At 59.9% G+C, this 18179-nt stretch overlaps 1 protein-coding gene across 1 annotated transcript in view; it reads right to left on the reverse strand.

The window, feature by feature from the left end:
• Positions 1-18179, reverse strand: part of PTPRN2 (protein tyrosine phosphatase receptor type N2) — a 367694-nt gene that overhangs the window by 37172 nt on the left and 312343 nt on the right. The window contains exon 14 of the mRNA XM_090287741.1: positions 9651-9845. Coding sequence (XP_090143867.1) covers positions 9651-9845 — 195 coding nt within the window. The remainder of the gene's footprint in view (positions 1-9650; positions 9846-18179) is intronic.

Raw genomic sequence — 18179 nt, forward strand, 5'->3', positions numbered from 1 at the left:
GGTCCCCGGTGGGATCAATGGTACCAGCTGGGACCATCCACACGGACTCCAGAGGCAGCGCTGAAGCTGGGGACCGCGTGGAGGCCGAGGGGAGCGGGCGGTGTGAGCAGAGCCGCCCGGACGGCTCAGAGAGCCAACGAGGGGATTTTTGTTTATAAATGTAGAGTCAGCGCATCTCCGCATCCGCCCTGAACTCCTGCAACCCTTTTGTTGGCGAGACATTCTGTAACTGCCTCCCCTCGCACCCCTCACACACCACAGCGGGCACTGAGTTCACCTGAATCCAGAAGTGCCACAGCAGCCCTGCCTGGGACAACTGTCACCCAGATGGAATGCTGAGACGTTTGGTCGCTGCCATCTTAGCCACGGAACGAAGTCTCATAGACGATAAGTTTGCCCAAAGCACCGCAGAGAACCAAGCGCAGCAGCCTGACCCAGAACACGTAAATCAGCCGGGTTCCATGCGTGTGCGGAGTCAGTGGCAGCGCAGGGCCTGGTCAGAAGGGCTGTCCCGGGGGCTGCCCCTGGCTGGGGGGGACCCTGCCTGCATCAGCCCTGCACCCCACCTGGCCCATCATGGCGTCACCACCTTGTCCCAGGGACACCAAGGAGCCCAGCCTGCAAGTGCTCAGGCACATTCAGATGGAACCACCAAGATATCAGTCTTGATAAATTAAAAAAAAAAACAACAAAATACTTTGCCTGAGGATATGTTTCATTGATTTTTTTTTTTAAAGAGAGAGAGGAAGAGAGAGACAGAAACATCTATATGAGAGAGAAACATTGATTGGCTGCCTCCCCCATATGCGCCCCAAATGGGGATCAAACCTACAACTGAGTGTGTCCCGGACACTTCTACCCACTGACCCACCTGGCCAGGGCAGAAAACAAGAATTTTTAGGCCATGAAAAGGGCGTATCTGCACCGCAATGCATGTCATCCCCTCCTCAGGGGCCGTGCAGGGGGAGCGCTAACCTTGGGAAGGACCCTTGGAGAGCCCAGGCCCTGACGTGGCCCACAGCAGCCGGCACTCCAGCCCGGCTGTGGCCTGGAGAACACACGCAATGTCCCCAGATGTGCCCGGCCCCCCCAGGTCAAGCTTCCGGAGCTTCTAGAAGCCTGCACGTCACCTCTTCCTGTTTCCAGGGACGCGGGCTCTGCTGGAGGAGGCCGCGTGCTGAGTGTTCGCCCGTGACTCCACGGGAAGAATTGGGACAGAGAAGTGAACGGGTGATGTGCTGGGCGGCCGAGGTGGGCAGGAAATCTCCATGGTCTTCCGTGTCCGCCGCGTCGGGCCGGCGGCTGAGGTGACTGACGGTGGACATGCAGGTGAGGCACTGAGCCACGCCTGTGATGCATGTGGAATCTTTTGGGACAAAGGGTTACCAGGGCTTCATTTAGCAGTTTTCTTTGACAACATTTTTTGAAATCCTCATCCGAGGACATGTTTATTGATTTTGAGAGAGAGAGAGACAGAGATCACCGGTAGCCTCCAGTGCGCGCCCTCACTGGGGACCAAACCCACGAGGATTGGGAGTGCGTAGCGACGCTCCCACCGCCTGAGCCGCCCGACCAGGGCTGCTGTCTACAATCTAAAATGAGTGCTCAGAAGAGGCAAAAGGCAGACTTCTATGCCAACAAGCAAATCTTAATTTTTTCTAGAATATTCCTGCACATTTTAATCTTTTTCAGCTTCCGCTGTGAATACTCTCACCTTCACCGCGCTGTTGGGCAGTGTTGCGTGGATCCATCCCCGGGACGCACAAGCAGCTCTGGCACCTATAAAATATTCATTCACTTTCGGAAATATCTGCACCCTGCTGACAGCCGCAGACGAATTCACATGGAGGATCAGAAAATGGCCGTTTTAATGGCGCGAGCACGCGCCAAACCTCTTTCCACTAAACATTTTCTTCAGAATTATTTTCATTAGGAAGATGAACAATTTCTGCATTAGCTGCTAATCCCCTTTCATTTAAAAGTCTGCTGATAAAATTCTTTGCTTGTCATTCAAAGAGTGAAGAATAATTATAGACGGGAGGCTTCCATCTTGGCTTCATTAACGGCAAATTGCGCGGATGTCTGAGGCGTAAGTCAGCTTTGATACATCTCAAAATGCAATTTCCACAGCTTCCCCGGGCTACGTACAATTAATTACACAGTTAATAAGGGAAATATGTTAATGAAAGGGCCACCGTTCACCCCGACCACCTGCCTTCACCAAATACGTTTTGTGTGTTTTTCTTCCTTTGTAACTTGGTCCACAGACAATAAAAAGCCCAGTTACTGACTGACAATGTGGGGATTTTAAACATCAGTCTGCAGCTACTTCAATTAGCCCAAGTCTGAAGAAAAATTCATTAGGTTTTGTGACATTTCACCGGATCTCTGTCTTTTAAAAGCTTAAAAAATCCGCCCACGACATGTAAGCTCCCGACCGAGCCATGTCTCCAACAAAACATCGCGTCAAGGTGTCTTGGGCCCATCAATGACTGCTCGTCTCCACAGATGGAAGAGAGACAGCAGAACGCGGAGAAGCCACATGAAGGCGGAAAGGGAACCCCAGTCCTGCCCATTGGACCGACCCTCCTCCTCGGCCCTCAGCGCCCACGCACGTCGCCCTCTGCGCTCAGCCATGAGACCCTCTCATTCCACTCGTCTCGTCAAGTTCGACTGGAAACTTCTAGCACAGAAACTACGGCTGAACTTCACAGGGGAAGTGGGCGTTTCTGAGCCTGGGATGTGGAACAGACACTGGGGTAGTTGAACTGGCTAGCGCTCCATTTCTATCTACTTTTTAAAGATTAACTTCATAACTATCTGTTGAACAGCGGATTGAAAAAAAAAGATTCTACTTATTTGCTTTCTAAAAAGAGGGGGAGGGAGAGAAACATCATTGTGTGAGGGATCAATTGCTTCTCACGCGCCCCCACTGGGAACCTGGTCTGCAACCCAGGCCTGTACCCTGACCGGGAATCGAACTGGTGACCCTCTGGTTTGCAGGCTGGTGCTCAGTCCACTGAGCCACGGCAGCCAGTCATCCAGTGTCCTTGTTCAATGAGAAAATAAAGATTTGGTTCTGGCCTCCACCCTGTCCCTTTGACATAGGAATACAGTGGAGGCCAGAGTCCCTTAGAAATGGTGCTTATGCTCAACCGCCCCGGTTCCTGAGGTTGACAGGAATCACGGGGGGTGGGGGCGGGGTAGAGCCGTGGAACTGCAGGCCCAAGATGCCACCCCCCGAGACGTCTCTAAATCGTTAACAAGTTCTGGGAGAAAAACAGAACCCCCAAAACACGCAGCGGCACTGTCACCCCAGGCACGAGGAGACCAGGTGGGGTCACCAATGGGGAGGAGCTGGGCAGGGAGTCAGGGCTCCTTGCTGGTGACATGTTACTGGCATTGGGTGACATGGTGAAGCTGGTTTCTCCAGGACCTGCTTCGGAAGCAGGCGTTCAATACCCGCTTCTCCGCGCTGCGTCCCACTGCCTTGTGTGCTAAATGGCCCTCTGCCCCGCCCTCCTCAGCCGACGGTCACCTCCAACACCCAGTGGCCAGTTCCAAGCCACCACGCAGGAGCAGATTCTCCGAAAGACCCCGCCTTCACTCTCCCCAGGGAGAAGCCCCGGGAGGGAAGACGCGCTTGCTTGGACGATGACTGGGAGCTTTCAGGAAGAGGGGAGAGGAGGGACGGTTGCCTGGCAACGCGGACGGCTTCTCGCCTTTATAAAGCAGTGATCTTTTCTTAGCAGCAGCCCTTTATGTTCTGAGCACCGACGCGCTCATTATGATTTTCTGATGAAGTTTTAGGGAGAAGAGAGAATTCCCGTGAGTGCCGTGCGGTTACCTAGGACGGTGGCGGCGACAGGAGTTTTCTCTCCCGTGTCCCGATGGGGATGCTGGATGCCGAACACATTAGAAAAACATTTGCAGGGATTCTAAAAGTGCTCATTGGAACAAAACTACTTTGGTTTTTTTATTTCTTAAAACAGACAGGCGATGTGCCTGTGAGCAGTAAGACAAGAACGGAGGCAGAGAAATGCCGCCCATACTGGGGAAGCTCACACAAGACTCAGAAACTTATTTCTCATCACCAGCCAACTTGCTAAGACGGCAGGAAGCCTAGAGGTCTGAGCTGTGTCCCCAGACCTCTTTGTCGGCAAGGGAACAGCCCAAGTGCTGGCAGAGCCCTGGCTGGGTGGCTCCGTGGCTCGCGTGTCGTCCCACAGAGTAAAGGTTGCAGGTTCGGTCTCTGGTCAGAACGTGTACAGGAGGCAACCGATTGGTGTTTCTCTCTCACATGGATGTTTCTCTCCTTCTCTTTCTCCCTCCCTCCGCTTCTTTCTCAAATGAATAAATAAAATCTTTAAAGAAATGTCAGTGGAGAAAAAGGAAAAATTCGGATTCAAGTGTCAGCCACAATAACCAAGAGCTGGCCGGCGAACATTCTTCTTTCAACTGCTTTAAAGTACAAGAGGGAAGAGAGCTGTCTATCAAAAATTATTTTTACTTTTTAGGGTGAAAAGTTAGCGCTAAGACAGTCATACGTATTTTTCATCTTTTCATAGCTTGACGGTCAGCCATGCTGTGGAAGCCTGAGGGCCAGTGGGTGACGCGGGTGGACTGGGATGAGTGGACGTGTGCTCTGGGCTCTCCCCTGGCGGGTACCATGCAGCAAGGGAGCCTGGAGCCCACCCCTCCTGACCGCTGCCTTCATCCTCAGCGCAACCTGGGTGCCACCTGGTGTTTCTCCATGGCCACCAGCCGTCAGCACGTAGGGTCCCCTCCCCTGCCCACCCGTCTGCTGACCGAGGCTCCCGTCATCACGCACCCAGACGCCCACTTTGGACACACAGGGGTGTGGAGCTTCCTGAAGCGAGGTAACCCCCTGCCTGTGTGCAGAAAGGAAAGTGGGGAGCCGGCTGCATGAGGTCACTGTCTGGCCTTCTTTGATGACAAGCAGCTGCCTGTGAACGTCTTCCCTCAGGATGCAGGACAGCGAGTTGGCTCTTACATGCGCCCGTCAAGGTGACGTGGGGTAAATGGCAGCTCATCTCTTGCCCTGAGTTCTCCTGGCTGGACGTGCAATGAACTCATGTTCCCAGAAATGTGAAGAGCGAGGGGATCTGAAGTTGCTCAAGTCCTCGAGGGAGGGCCAGGGCAAGACCTTGACCTTCACTGTCCATGTGGGGCCATTCAGGAGGCGGGAGTTGGATGTGAGACCCCTACATAAATCAGAAGCTCACGCTCCTAGTGAAAGGGTTGGCTCAGGACACAGAAAGCTTATCTGTGTCCATATGGACTCAGAATGGACGGTGTTTGGACCCTGTGCTCATCTTGGACCGAGGCTCAAAGTGACCAGATAGAAGTGGCCGGGAGCCTCAGGTGAGGGAGTGCCTTTGTAACGACTGCAGAGGTCAGTGTGGGAATCAACACGAGCTGTCGAGGCTGCGGGGGGGCCGCACGGCAGCCGGGACAGCACAGGAGAGACCACGTTCACGGATGACAGGCCCGAGGGAGTCCCCAGCATGCGGCCCAGACTGACACCTGAAGGCAGGGCAGCAAGAGCTTCACATGGCCGCCCACAGTTCTAGAAAGACACCCTGGCAGGCGACGTGTGCCCGCTCATGGCACGGATGGGCAGGGGCGGGGGCATCTCCTCCGACGTCGCTGCCAGAAAGCCCTGTGGGCAGACATCGGGGTGAGAACTGACATCACAGAACAGTGAGGCGGAAGCCATGCCTGGGGTCTGGGGAATGTGAGCGCAAGCGGCGTAGCGGCGGGGCCCCAGGAGGCCTCCCAGCCACGGCGTCAGCGCGCGGGGGCAGGACCGGAAAGAAGCTGTGGCGCTACGCTCTCGGTGGCCTGTCACCCGCATCAGGAGGACGGCGGCCAGCTGTGCTGTGGACGCACGTGCAGCTCTCCCAGAGCAGGCCCGGGGAGAGCGCGGTGAGGAGCCCGGTAAAGCCGTTCACCACGATGACCCCCTGGGAAGAAGCATCCACACATGTCCAAGGAGCCGCCCTGGCCAAGCAAGCTGCTTACACTGTTGATGAGTGTAAAGGGCACGGGCCAGGGGCTGGCGGGGAGAGCATTGCCAAGCGCAGGGTCAGGGTGCGGATGTGGGGGCGGCCGGCTCCTCAGTGGGCCGCAAGGTGGCCGGGGCCAATGTCGTGGAGTGGCCGCAGGTCCTGTGGCGGGAGGCGCACGGGTCTGCGGTGGCCCCTGTGCCTTTGCCCGCGTCCACCCCGCGGCCTGTCACACCCTCCGTCACGTCAGTGTGCCTGTGAGCTTCCTCTCCCGTGATGATGAGCAGCCTCTGGTCCTTCCTGGCAATGTCGCGACTTGGTTTCTCCTCAGTTTTTCTGTCTTCGTTGGAGGGATGTGGCCCAGCACAGCTCCCGTTCGCAGTTTCCTGGGACAGCGGCTGCCACACAAATGCTCGGGGACGCTCAGCATGTCCTCAGCATCACACGTGCAAGTAGCAAAGGGCCAGCAAGGCTCACAGTCACGTCCTTACCACCCACAGGGGCGAAGGTGCCTTTTCAGAGAGGACGCCGCAGGACTCCCCTGGATTAAGCCCCGTGCTCTGTGCCTCTAACGGGGAAAGGGTCACATCAACGTTTTTCTGACGTCCCCGAAGGCCGAGGGCCGCGCCCTTGCTTCTCAGCCTGAAAACGCAGGCCCGGCTCCTCTGTGCAGAGTGCTGGCCCCTGCCTCCTGCGCAAGGGTGGGGAGCTTCTTTCCAGATTCTGCTGCCACGGCTCCTGGCGCGAAGTCACGGCGCACAAATGCCACGCGCTACAGCAGACGTGGGGACCAGACAGGGCGGAGGACGGCGCCTCGCCAGGCCCGCCCCGCTGCTCCTGGGATGACGGGTGAACCTTCTCCGCCCTGTGTTCCTTTAAAAATGCCGCTGGCCTCTGCTGCAGGAAGCTCCCACGTCGCACCCTGGTGACAGCCCTCGTGACGGCACCGTTCTCCAGACGTGTGGCTGCTTGCTCCCTGGGCTCTGGGTCCTCCTTGCTCCGCCCTGCCGTCCCGCACGGGCAGCTTTGCTGTGGACTCCGTCACTCCCTTGGGGTGACACAGGGCGCCCTGCATGACACCAGCGGCAGCGGCTGGAGCAGCGCGCTGTTCCGCCGGTCCCTGCGTCCTTGGCATGTGGCTCAGTGAGGTCACCACACTCGCTGGCCAGTAACCTCGGCACTTCCGACCACCGTGAATTATCCCCTCGGCCAGGAGGCCACGGCCGTGACGGGGCCGTGCCCGATGAACACAACTCTGACTGCGAGGCGCCGTGGCTGCACCCCCGCATGTGGACCCTGGTTCCAGAGCCGAACAGATGAGTCGTTTTTCCTGTGTTTAGAGGGTGAGAAGCTTTGTGAAAACGCTACGCAGCTCGCGTGTGCCATGTCGCTGGGCCCTCAGCTCTGATCCAGAGAAACGGGGGCGGAGACAGCAGCTGCACCGTCTGCAAGGTGGACGGAGGGCAGACGGTCAGGGCTCCCTGTGAGGACCAACGTTCGAGGCCTGGCGCTCACGTGGGTCCGTGTGGCCACATCCGTGGGCCACGCGCTCCAGCCCATGGCCCGCGGGGATATGTCTGCTGGCCTCCCGCTCAGAAGAAGCGGAGGCGCAGGAGGAAGACCCTCAGGTCAGCACGCAGGGTGTCCGGGGAACGGGCCGTGCACACAGTTCACGTCGGCATCATGGCTCGGGGGCACGCATGTCAGCCTCTCGGTGCTGGTGACCCCGATGGGGACATCTCCCCTGAGGGCTGGCAATGCCGTGGCCACGTGAGGGCTCACCAGTGCCGTGGTCTGCGCGCTTCCTTGGAGATTTAACCCCTGCATCTGCTTTCATGTTGTGAACATCAGACCACACTCTTCTATGGAAAGTACGGTCCTTCCACACCCCATTTGGACGTGAGATGCCATCCAATTGTGACTGGTGTCTTGAAATGTAAAACTGTCAGAAGACAGCAGCTCTGGACGAATCTCCCTCGCTAACCGGTCGGATGAACATCCTTGGCCCAATGCTGAATCTCGTTACAGACCGGACGTCTGGTTGAGTCTCCTTCTCTAAAAGGCACAGGTGTTGTTGAAAGCGATGCCATGGCTTCATTGTCCAGCCGCACACGCGCTGTCGGGAGGGGCGCAGTGGGCGGGCGAGCTGGTCGCGCAGGGCGGCCGTGATGGGAGCCGAGAGCAGAGATGTGCCGTTTCCAGCTCCGCTGACCGGGAGAGCTGGACTGGACTCCGCCCCCATCTGAGGTTCTCCCTGAGGCCAGCCGTCTCCCGGGTCTGGTCCCAGCGGGCGTGACACTGCGTTTCCTGCCCTGCAGCCTTGGGCACCTGAGACGACAACACCGGGTGCCTCCCACCCCCCAGGTCCCCGGGTGTCCCCAGGCTCCATGCCTGGGCTCTGCGGTCAGACATTAGCATGGAAACATGGTTTCCTGGCTGCTACAGGCTGAGTGCCTCTGTCTCCCAAGTTCATACATTGAGACCTGACCTCTGTGTGACGGTGCTGGATGGGGAGGCCTTTGGGGTAATTGATCATGGGGGTGGGGACTTGTCATAGGATCACTGCCCTATGGAGGGGACCCCGGAGAGCCCCTCCCACCCTGGAGAAGAGCAGGAGGCACCCTCATGGGATGGGACGCTGATTCCGCCTGGGCCTCGGGCCTGGGCTCCTGGCCCCGGGCACTGGGAGGACTGGACTCCGGTGGCGCTTGTCACAGCAGCCGACGCCCCGAGACCCTGCTGCTCCTGGTTTCAGTCCCCTGTCCACACTGTCACTGGACAAACAGGTCAGGAAAGTTCCTCCAGAGTGTGTGTTTAACAGTAACAGAGACACCACAGGCCAGTCCAGCCCGCGTCCAGGGGAAGCACCGGCCCCAGCACAGGGCAGCTCGCTCCGTGTGAACAGGGCCGCCTGTCACCGGCACTGGGACAGGTCGAGGTCACAAGCTGCGTTCAGCTCCACAGGCTCCGGGACCCAGAGAGCAACCCTGTGCCTTGGGGAGACGCAGGGAGAGGGGCCGAGTTCTCACTGCCCCTCTCAGTAAAACTCCTTCTCACTGCCCCTCTCAATAAAACTCCCACGGTAATTATTATGCGCCAGCGGCAGCACCTTCCCTCCAGGGAGGGCGCGGCCGGGAAGGAGGGGCAGGGACCGGGAGCAGAGGTCAGCCAGGGCCCCTCGCCAGCCCCATGCCTGGCCAGACTCTGCACCGGCCCCCTGGCTTCTCAGCAGGGCACCTCTGCCCTCACGTCTACACTGTTAGTTGCAAGCACACGTGAGTGACGTTTTACTCTCCCAGACGATGCCGAGCAGGTGCTGGGGGAGGGTCAGGCGCTGTCTGTGCGTCAGAGGTGAAGGAAAGCGGCGCATGGGGGTGCCAAGCCACGTCCTCCCACCTCCAAAAATGGGGACCCGGCAGAACCTCAGCGATGGGGGCGCCGGCAGCACTTGGAGCAGGAGGACGGGCGGCCCTGGGTGCCCGTGGACTTGGCACCCAGGGGACCCAGCGGAGCAGCCCGACGCCGGATCAAGCTCAGGTCTGGTCCCTGAGCCCTTGTCTCTGTGGTGACAGGTACGCGGCGGCTGCACGGGGGCTGGGCCGGGGCGGGCACGGGCCTTACCAGCACCATGTGGCCGGTGGAGATGTCCATGTTGGGCAGCACGGGCTCCTCGGACCAGGACGAGGTGCTGCTCCGCGCGGAGGGGCTGGGCATCGGCCCGTCGCTGAGCTGTGACGACACGCTGTTGACGCGGGACGCACGCGGGGCCTCCGGGCGGTCGGATGTGCGCACAGCCATGCGCTGACGGCACAGCTCCTGGAAGACAGGGGGGCGTGGGGGTCAGTGCCCACCCGGCGCCCTGGGCCATGCGTGCCTCTCACCCCCTGCTTGTCCTCAGAGCCATGGGCGGTGGGGAAACTTCACCCGTGGCCAGATGCACATGCCACACAGACACACACAGATAAACACACGGATGCACAAACAGGCTCCAACTCTGCGGTCCCCCCAACATCCCTGGGACCACGCACCGTGCAGGCTGCGTCCGGCAGCCCCCTCTCCTGCTGGGACACCGGCAGCGGCGCGGGGGAGGGATGTGCGCTGTGCACTGAGACAAGGAAACTGGTACCACAGTCACGTGTTCAGGGAAAAACCCTCTCTTTTTGGTTTTTCCATTTTCCTCTCAAAATAACATCAAACTGATAAAGGCCCACAGAGAGGACGATGAACAGAAGTGCACGTGGGAAGGAAAGCACGTGGCTGCGGAAGGGTTTTCTTTTCCAACTAGACGACCGAAGAAAACACGTCCAGGCGTAAGGAGAGATCTCGGGGTGAGGCTGATGAAGCTGCGGTCACATTGCTGAGTGTCCTTGGCCTTGTCCACAGGCGACACTCGAACGTGCTGTGCCTGGGAGGACGTGGCCGGGAGGACGTGGCCGGGAGGACGTGGCCAGGAGGATGTGGCCAGGGAGGACGTGGCCCCGCACAGCACCAGCCTACAGTGCTCTGATTCAAGTGCCACTAGCTACTGACTGTCCCCAGGAGGTCTAGCCAGCGCTCCCCAGCGCGTCTCCATGACAACACATCACATGCAAGTGCTCTAACAGTCGTGATGTGAGCTCCTCGTTTGGCCCTGTGACAGTCCTTCAGATGCCGGTCCTGGGAGGCCGGCTGCATGGATGGCTGGGATGAAGGGCCCTGCCTACCTGGGACGCACAGGACGGCCACAGCTGTCTGTCTGGGACAAGAGGGGAGATGACTGTAAACCTGGCGACGTGAACAGCCCCGCCGTGCTGACACCGTCTGCTGGGACGTGGGGGCCCCAGGGCATCTGTGCATCCAGCTTGTTCTGCCCCCACAAAGGGAGTCCCTCTGCATGGCTGTGTGGCCCCGTGTTCAGAAACTGTGTCCCCATCTCCCTCCTGCCACATCCCCTCCTGGGACCGTCACAGGAACCTCCTGCTGTCCCCAAGGCCAGGCAGGAAGCAACAACCACTTCTCTGCTCTCGGCAGGAATCTCCAAGTGACGTCACCGCCGGCCCTTCTGGTTGATGACAGTTAGTAGGTGAATGACAGAATCTCCAGGTTGCGCCCATTCTCTGTGTCACATGATTGCAAATGTCGAAGGAAACACAAACTTGTCTCTAGAACAGGAAAAGTAGAGCCTGGGGTTTGAAGTCCCTGGGGTAACAGTTCAGGCCTGACCTCCGAACACAGCGCTTGGTGGGGGCCTGTCAGACCAGCTTGCGCCGTGTTCTGTCCCCCCAGCCTGGCCGCACAGTGGGGCCACAACCTTCATTTTACAAGTGCCCTCTGTTCCTGCGAGGCAGGCGCTGCCCACAGGTGACAAATGGCGCCGGGGTCCCGCCGACCCCGGGCAATGACGGGACGGATGGGCTGGCGGCGAACATTTGTCTCAGGTGTAATGTGACGTGACGACGTTAGTGGGAACCGCTGCCCCGCCTCGGCACTTCCCTGCTTTGGTGCCAACGTTCTGCACCCGCGTGCATGGGGGCCCACGCGCCCAGGACAGGACGCACACCGAGCCACGGGCACTGCCATCACTAAGGGCCACGCTCTGTGTGTGGCGCTGTCGGTGAGTGGGATGCGCAGAGCTGTGACCTCGTATGGTGAGCAAAGGTGGCCGGCAACGCGGAATAAATTTTTGGTCCTGGCAGGAACAACACGCACTTCCAGTCAAGATTCCAGGGACCCGAAAGGAAACCGTAGGCTACACAGGCCCTTCTGAGGTGTCAGCCGACCATGGGGGCTCAGGGTGGTCACAATATCCTGTGCTTCACAGGTGTGATGTTCCCTCAGGCCCAAGCCCTACTCGGCGGGACAGGCGGTGCAGGAGCTTCCAGGCCCTTTGCTAAACAGCACTCACACGGTGTCACAGCTCCTGACTGTGTGGGAGCTGAGACACAGCCATGCAGATAACACGGTTCTGACCATTCCGTCCGCAGACCCTGAGTTTACAGGGACAGTGACGGTCTCTGAGTGTCACTCGCAGGCTCAACACAGAGAGGAAGTGATCACGAAGGGAGCAGAAAGGGGATCTGGTGACTGACCCACACATGGGTCAACCCTTTGTTGGCTCTTGGCTGGGGCCGTCCTCTGTCCGCGCTGTAGGCCGGGCCGCATAAGGGCTAAGATGCTCCGGGCCACGTTCTGGGTGACCCGGGGGCCTCTCCCTAACTTCGGTCACACACGGCCCTAGACCACGGGTCTCTCCTGCCAGGAAGCTGACCAGCCTGCTTTCTGTTCTCATCCCAATGCCACATGTTGGCAGGAAGGAGAAAAACGGAAGTCGCTTGTTTTTCGTGCATGGTCGCTGCTTCTCCAGGTCCCTCCCTGCGGATGTGTCTGTCCTGGCCCCGTGCAGAGAGCCGCTCACCTTCCTGGACCTGCTCCGCACCTCGCCAGGTTATCTGGACCCTCTCAGGTGGCGAGAACGTCACAAGGGAACAAGCAATGAGGCCCAGTGCCCGATGGGACAGACGGCTCCTGGTCCTGGGAAGTCGGTGTGATCCTGCCGGGCCCCTCTCGGAGGCAGCACCGGCGAGGACGTGACTCCTCCCAGGAGGCCGGTGCTCGGGAGGCGTCAGTGTGTCAGAAGGACACTGCTGTCCGGACGGGGAGACAGGCCCAGGTCTGCAGCACCCGCCAGGCTGAGGCGGGGACTCGGGCCTGGGCCGCTGTTCGCACACCCAGGCGCGCAGCAAACTCTTGGGCACCGCGAGCTGCGTCCTTGTGCTGGACGGGGGCTCCCTGATGAGTCCCCTCATTGGCAGACAGGAGCAGAGGTCCCGCGGCAGGTGGCCTGGCTTTGGGACCCAGGCCGGGCTCACCCCTTGCCCACGAGGGCCCCGAAGGCCAGGCCGATCCCTGTTGCATGACCGACCCGTCTTCAGCAAGGAGAGCCCCTCTCACCAGGGTGACACGTCTGCGGGAAGAAGAGGGCAGCTTCTCACTGTCCCCTGTCAGTGTCAGTCACAAGCCAACCAGACCTGTGAAGCTTGTGCCACACGGTCTAGAAGCATCCAGACGGCACACCGTGCGTCAGGAAAGGGAAGCCCGCTGGGCCCGCAGCAGGTGTTCACACACTCTCTGCCACGAAAACACGGAAACCGAGCCTGTGCCCCTCGGGCCTGCCACCGGCCCGCAAACCACCCCTGGGCACAGGGACCCCGCCTGCGATGCCCCCCGCTCACCAGGCACCAGCCCCGTCCCCACCCCTGCACCTGGGGCAGACACCCATGCAGAACTCGCACTCGATTTGCTCTGGCCCAGAGGGCCTCCCACCGCCAGGCTAAGACCTGGGTCTCCCGCCACATTCTGGCCCCACGGCCGTCACGTCTGCTGCTCTGCGGCACACAGAGCCAGGCCCCGGGCACCTTCTGCAGAGCCTCTCAGGATTTTATTCTGCTTTGAAACACATTTTGCAAAGTAAGCTGAATAGGATTCTGGGGGCAGAAATCCATCCACACACTTAATGCAAATGTCTCCCTTCTCAAACCTTCATCTGATGGGGGAAATTGCGGCGCGGGATCAGCCTAGGAGAAAAGACCTGTCATCCTCAAATTCCGCCAAAAGAAAGGCCGAGGCTACAAAGGCTGCAGAAACCCTCTCTGTACCTTCCAAGGAACAATCAGAACAGAGCAGCGGCTGCCTGAGCGTGGACACAAAGGGCGGGTTGTGGGTTATTTGGGGACCATAATTAGTGGTCATAGGGCCAAACTGAGGACAGGCACAAAGCCCCGGAGAAAGAGAAATGGTTCGTTAGGGCGCCAAGAGGGGCGAAGGCCAATTACTTGGCAGATTGGATAAAACATGGAGACTGAAAAGGCCGGCCTCTCTGGGGAGGGACCCATCTCCAGCTCCGGGGGCACTGCGCGGTCCGGCAAAGACCTGGGGCACACGCTGCGGAGCCCCAGTGGACCGTCTGCATGGCATCGCCGTGACACGGCTACAGCGTGCGATAACGGAGAGCAACCCTCAAAGGTCAACACAGCGAAGAAGGAGCAAGTCTGAAAGGGGTCAGGCCCCACCTGCGGTGGAGGAACAGGTGGTGCGCGTCTGATTTTTCGTTTGTTTGGATTTTCTAAATGGAGCGTGTTGCTCTTGTGATAAGAATCACCGACACGGGGCACCTACTGAATGTGATCAGAACGAAGTGTTTCGGGCACCCAGGTGGGGAAAGCAGGGCAGGGCGGGCCCCTCAGGGTCAGTGTCCTGTGTGGCTGTCCCGCCCCTGGGTCCCCAGCAGACTCAGGCAGGCCAGCCCATCATAAAAGCAGGTGTGACGGAGAAGGAGAGCTCACACTCTGGACCAGCGCTGGGCTGGGGGTGGGGCGGGACCCCCGGCCGGTGCACAAACATCCTTACTGTGAACAGCCCCCCGGCCGCTGTTGCCGTGGGAGAGACGGGGCGCCGGCTGAGGGGCCCCTCCGTGTTCTGGGTCCTGTGTGTGTCCGAGGAGAGGCCAGGGATGGGGCCACGGCCATTCCTGGGTAGAAAACAGGATCCTCCATCCTCCCCCGACAGAGGGTGAAGCCACTCGGGGTCCACGGGGGGCCCTGTCCCCAGGTGGAGGCTCTCTTCCCTGCCCATCCCACTTTAAGTGACCCAGGTCACTGCCTTGCCTCCTCCTATGGGCTCTGCAGGGATGCCTGGGTGACACTGGAATCTGAGGGACAGCACACGTGTACACACACATGCACATGCATGTGCACACACCACATGGTACAACTCCTAAGCAGGTCAAGAATTTGTGCAGGGTGGTCGCGCATTCTGACCTTCTCCCAGAGGCCCACGGACTCCTGTCGCCGCCTGACACCCTGGTGACCCCCTGCTGCTGCCCGCCTCCCGCTGCCGCACGCGCTGCCACTTTACGCCATGCGCCACGTCCATGACATTCCGGACCTGACGGAGCAGCTCGGTGACGAGACCTGTTGACCGAGCAGCGGGGAGCCACCACTCCCCATGTTGCAGGGTGTTTTCTCAAAACAAGACAATGGCATAGACACACTTTAACGGAGAGAAGTAAACACAACCTTCCACACTCTTCTAAATCTAGATCAGGCTGCGGGTCTGGAGTCGGAGGAGAAGGGCCGCCCCTCCCGGCAGGGGCTCGCTCCACGCCCCCCCATGCACCACGCACCTCGCCGCCGCTCGGGCAGCCGCGGGACTGTCCTGTCCCCAGCTACAGCCACCTCGGCTGCACTGTGCCTCCCAAACCTGAGGACAGTGGACATTTCTGCCTGTTTTCCACCCTCCTTGGTACCGTGCGCAGATTGGAGGCAGTAAATGCCACTCACTGTCCACATCACTGGGGCAGCCCTGGGCCCTGGGTGTCCGTCCCCACGCTGGGCGGGGCCCCAAGGTTGCCGGCATGCAGAACAAAATCCGGGCCTGTTGCCCACGGCTGAGCATCCCCCTCCGACAAGGTGAGGGCTGCTCCCCCGCCTTCTGGGTCCTTCTAGGCAATGGCTCTAAAGGGTCCTTGTTCTGCACAGGTGCAAGGTGCAGGACCAACCTCCAGTCTCCCCAAGTTTGCACTTGGCACTTGCCTGAAGGGGAGGCTGTGAAGGGGGGCTGTTTGCTCAGCTCCACCCACAAGGTACCCGACGCGTGTAAACCAAACAGGCCGCACCTGCTAAGGACCCGGGGTGTGCACTCCCTTCGTTCCTGCGGCCCGTAGGGAGCATCCGGATGAAGCCAGGACAGAGTTGTCCAAATAGAAACGGGAAGGAGATGTGTGACTTCAACAAGCGTCTTCCTTCTCCCGTGACCCACATTTACCATGTAATTATCTGCAGCACTGGGACGGAGAGTGGGATTTCAGGTGCAGGAGGGCGCGCCTGTGGTCTCGGCAGGCCTGCAACCTGCCAGCTCGTTCCTGCAGGAGGTCTCCGTCGGGGAGACCCCAGCCTCCTGGCTCTTGCGGCTGATGACTCACCCGAAATGAAGCCTCAAGGGTTCCCGCAACGTCAGCGACGCCTTCAAAGTTCAGCGCTTCAGCACGACGTCCCCGAGCTGGGGCCGCGCGGGGCCCACGGGCACGGCTTCACTTTTCAGGTCCACAGCTGTGTCAGCCGGAGGCAAACCGCCGCCGCCACCGCCTCCTCGGAGCGGCCTTGCCCGGCCCGGCCACGAAGGGGCAGCTGTTTCTACAGAAACTTCCATCCCCTCCCTGGTTTCCTTCTCGTTCAAAAGATAATGAATCACCGTCTTTGGTCATGACTCTCACTGTCCCTTCCCTGGACAGGCACAACACCCGCATTTCCCCGCTGCTCCTGCGGTGCCCACGGTGCTGGGGCGGGAGGGGCCGGGCCACAGCTGCGGAGAGTTCTCACGGCTCAGTGTACCGATCGGCTCCGTCCTGCACCTGAAGATCCCCTGCTGGGCGCCGTGGGGACCCCGGGGAAGGGCAGGACAGGCAGGCGCACGCCGAGCTCTGGACCCGGGTCCGCCTCGGCCCGCGCCCACAAGCAGGTCACTCCACACGCAGTGCAGGGTGGAGACGGGGCCCTGGATGTGGCGGGGGAGAAGGGCAGGAGGAAAGGGGCCCCAGAGTTGGGAGCTGAGGGTGGTCCTGGCCGGCAGAGGCCCGGGGGCCGTGTGGGTGGGCGCGGGCTTGCAGCTGGGATGATCTGGGCGGGGGGGCTTCCAGCGTGGGGGGCAGCGGCACAAAGGTGCGGAGACGGGGACGCACAAGGGACACTCCAGCGCGCGAGGAGCGGCCGCAGCACAAAAGGTATTCAGGTCTTTCCATTCAGCAGCGCGGCCTAATTAAGACGAAGGGCAGGGTGGGAGGGGGGGCTGGGGGTCGAGAGCCCCAAGCAGCTGCTTCTGCGTTTCCAGAAACCACAGGCCACCCTGGGGCGCAATTATTCCGTCTGCAGCGAATCAGAACGGCGACCCCGCTGCCCGATGCCGCAGCGCACCGAGGGCGTCCGGCAGAGTGCGGAGCCCGGCCGCCGGGGGGCACGGGCGGGCCACTGGGTCTCAGTTTCCCCAGCTGTGAACTAAAGGGCTCCGACTGCAAGGCCTGCAAGAGTGTCTAGAAGTCCATCCTCCACCGAGAAGGGGCTGGATGCTGACCCTGGATAGGAAGCCCCGTTTCCGATGCTCCCCGAGAGGGGTCGCGGGGCGGGGGTCGCGAGTCAAGAGAGAGGGTGGCAGGAAGTGAGCATTGGGGGTTGGGAGGCCATGCCGGGGACAGGGTCCCAGAGCCACTGGACGCTTGGACACAGCTGCCCGGGGAGGGCGGGACAGTGGCACCGGCTCTGCTTGGCTGCCTCCCTTGGAGTCAGACTGAGCCCTGCAGACTCCAGGTGTACTTGAAAATCCATCTGCAGAAGCACGAGGTGGGCGGGGGTGGGTGGGTGGGGGGGACTGCAGGGAGCAGGAAGCACAGGGTCCAAGGTCAGAAAAGCAACACTTCAAAAGCAACCAGCAGAGGAGTCTGAGGCGCCTCCTGGGTCCCGTCCACATTTTCAGGGCCCGGAGCCCCGAGTCTTGCTATTCTCTGTGAACACGGAGAGGGAAGCTGGGGAGGGGGGACCCGTGCGGACTGGGTGGCTTACTGTTTATGACTTGCCTGCCAAGTGTCAGTTTTGTTTTAGGGACAAACCAGCATTTTGCCTCCTGCTCACTCACGGCCACCTCGGCCCCGGTGAGGGGGGCCCACCTTGGTGGGAGTACGAGAGGTGCGGCCCCAGCAGAGCCGCCTTACTGGCCATTTGTCGGCCTCGGTGTCTTTACCACAAATGAAAATGACAGGCTGCCTCCCTGCAGAACAAATCCGATCCTTTTACGTAATCGGAGGAGGTGAGATCCGTGGCCACGTGCCAGCACCGACACCCTGTGTCTGTGAGTCACCCCAGAATTTCCCGCATAAACTTTTCACACGGACTTGCGATGAAGCATCATAAAGTCGACACGAGCTGCGCCCTGAGCTCCACGTCCAGGTCCCGCAGACGCCGCCCAGAATCACGCGGGTCCAAGCACGCAGCCTCGTTGGTCACAAAAGCATCTGCAGGTCTCCTTCTCCTGCTCTCCAAAGAGTCAGACTCACACCCGGACAGACACCAAGTTTGACCGGTTGCGTTATTGACATTCGAAATCCCTCACAGAACACTTTCTCGC

This window comes from Furipterus horrens, unplaced genomic scaffold (genome assembly GCF_987537825.1).
Source record: "Furipterus horrens unplaced genomic scaffold, mFurHor1.1.pri manual_scaffold_9, whole genome shotgun sequence".
Classification (NCBI taxonomy): Eukaryota; Metazoa; Chordata; class Mammalia; order Chiroptera; family Furipteridae; genus Furipterus; species Furipterus horrens.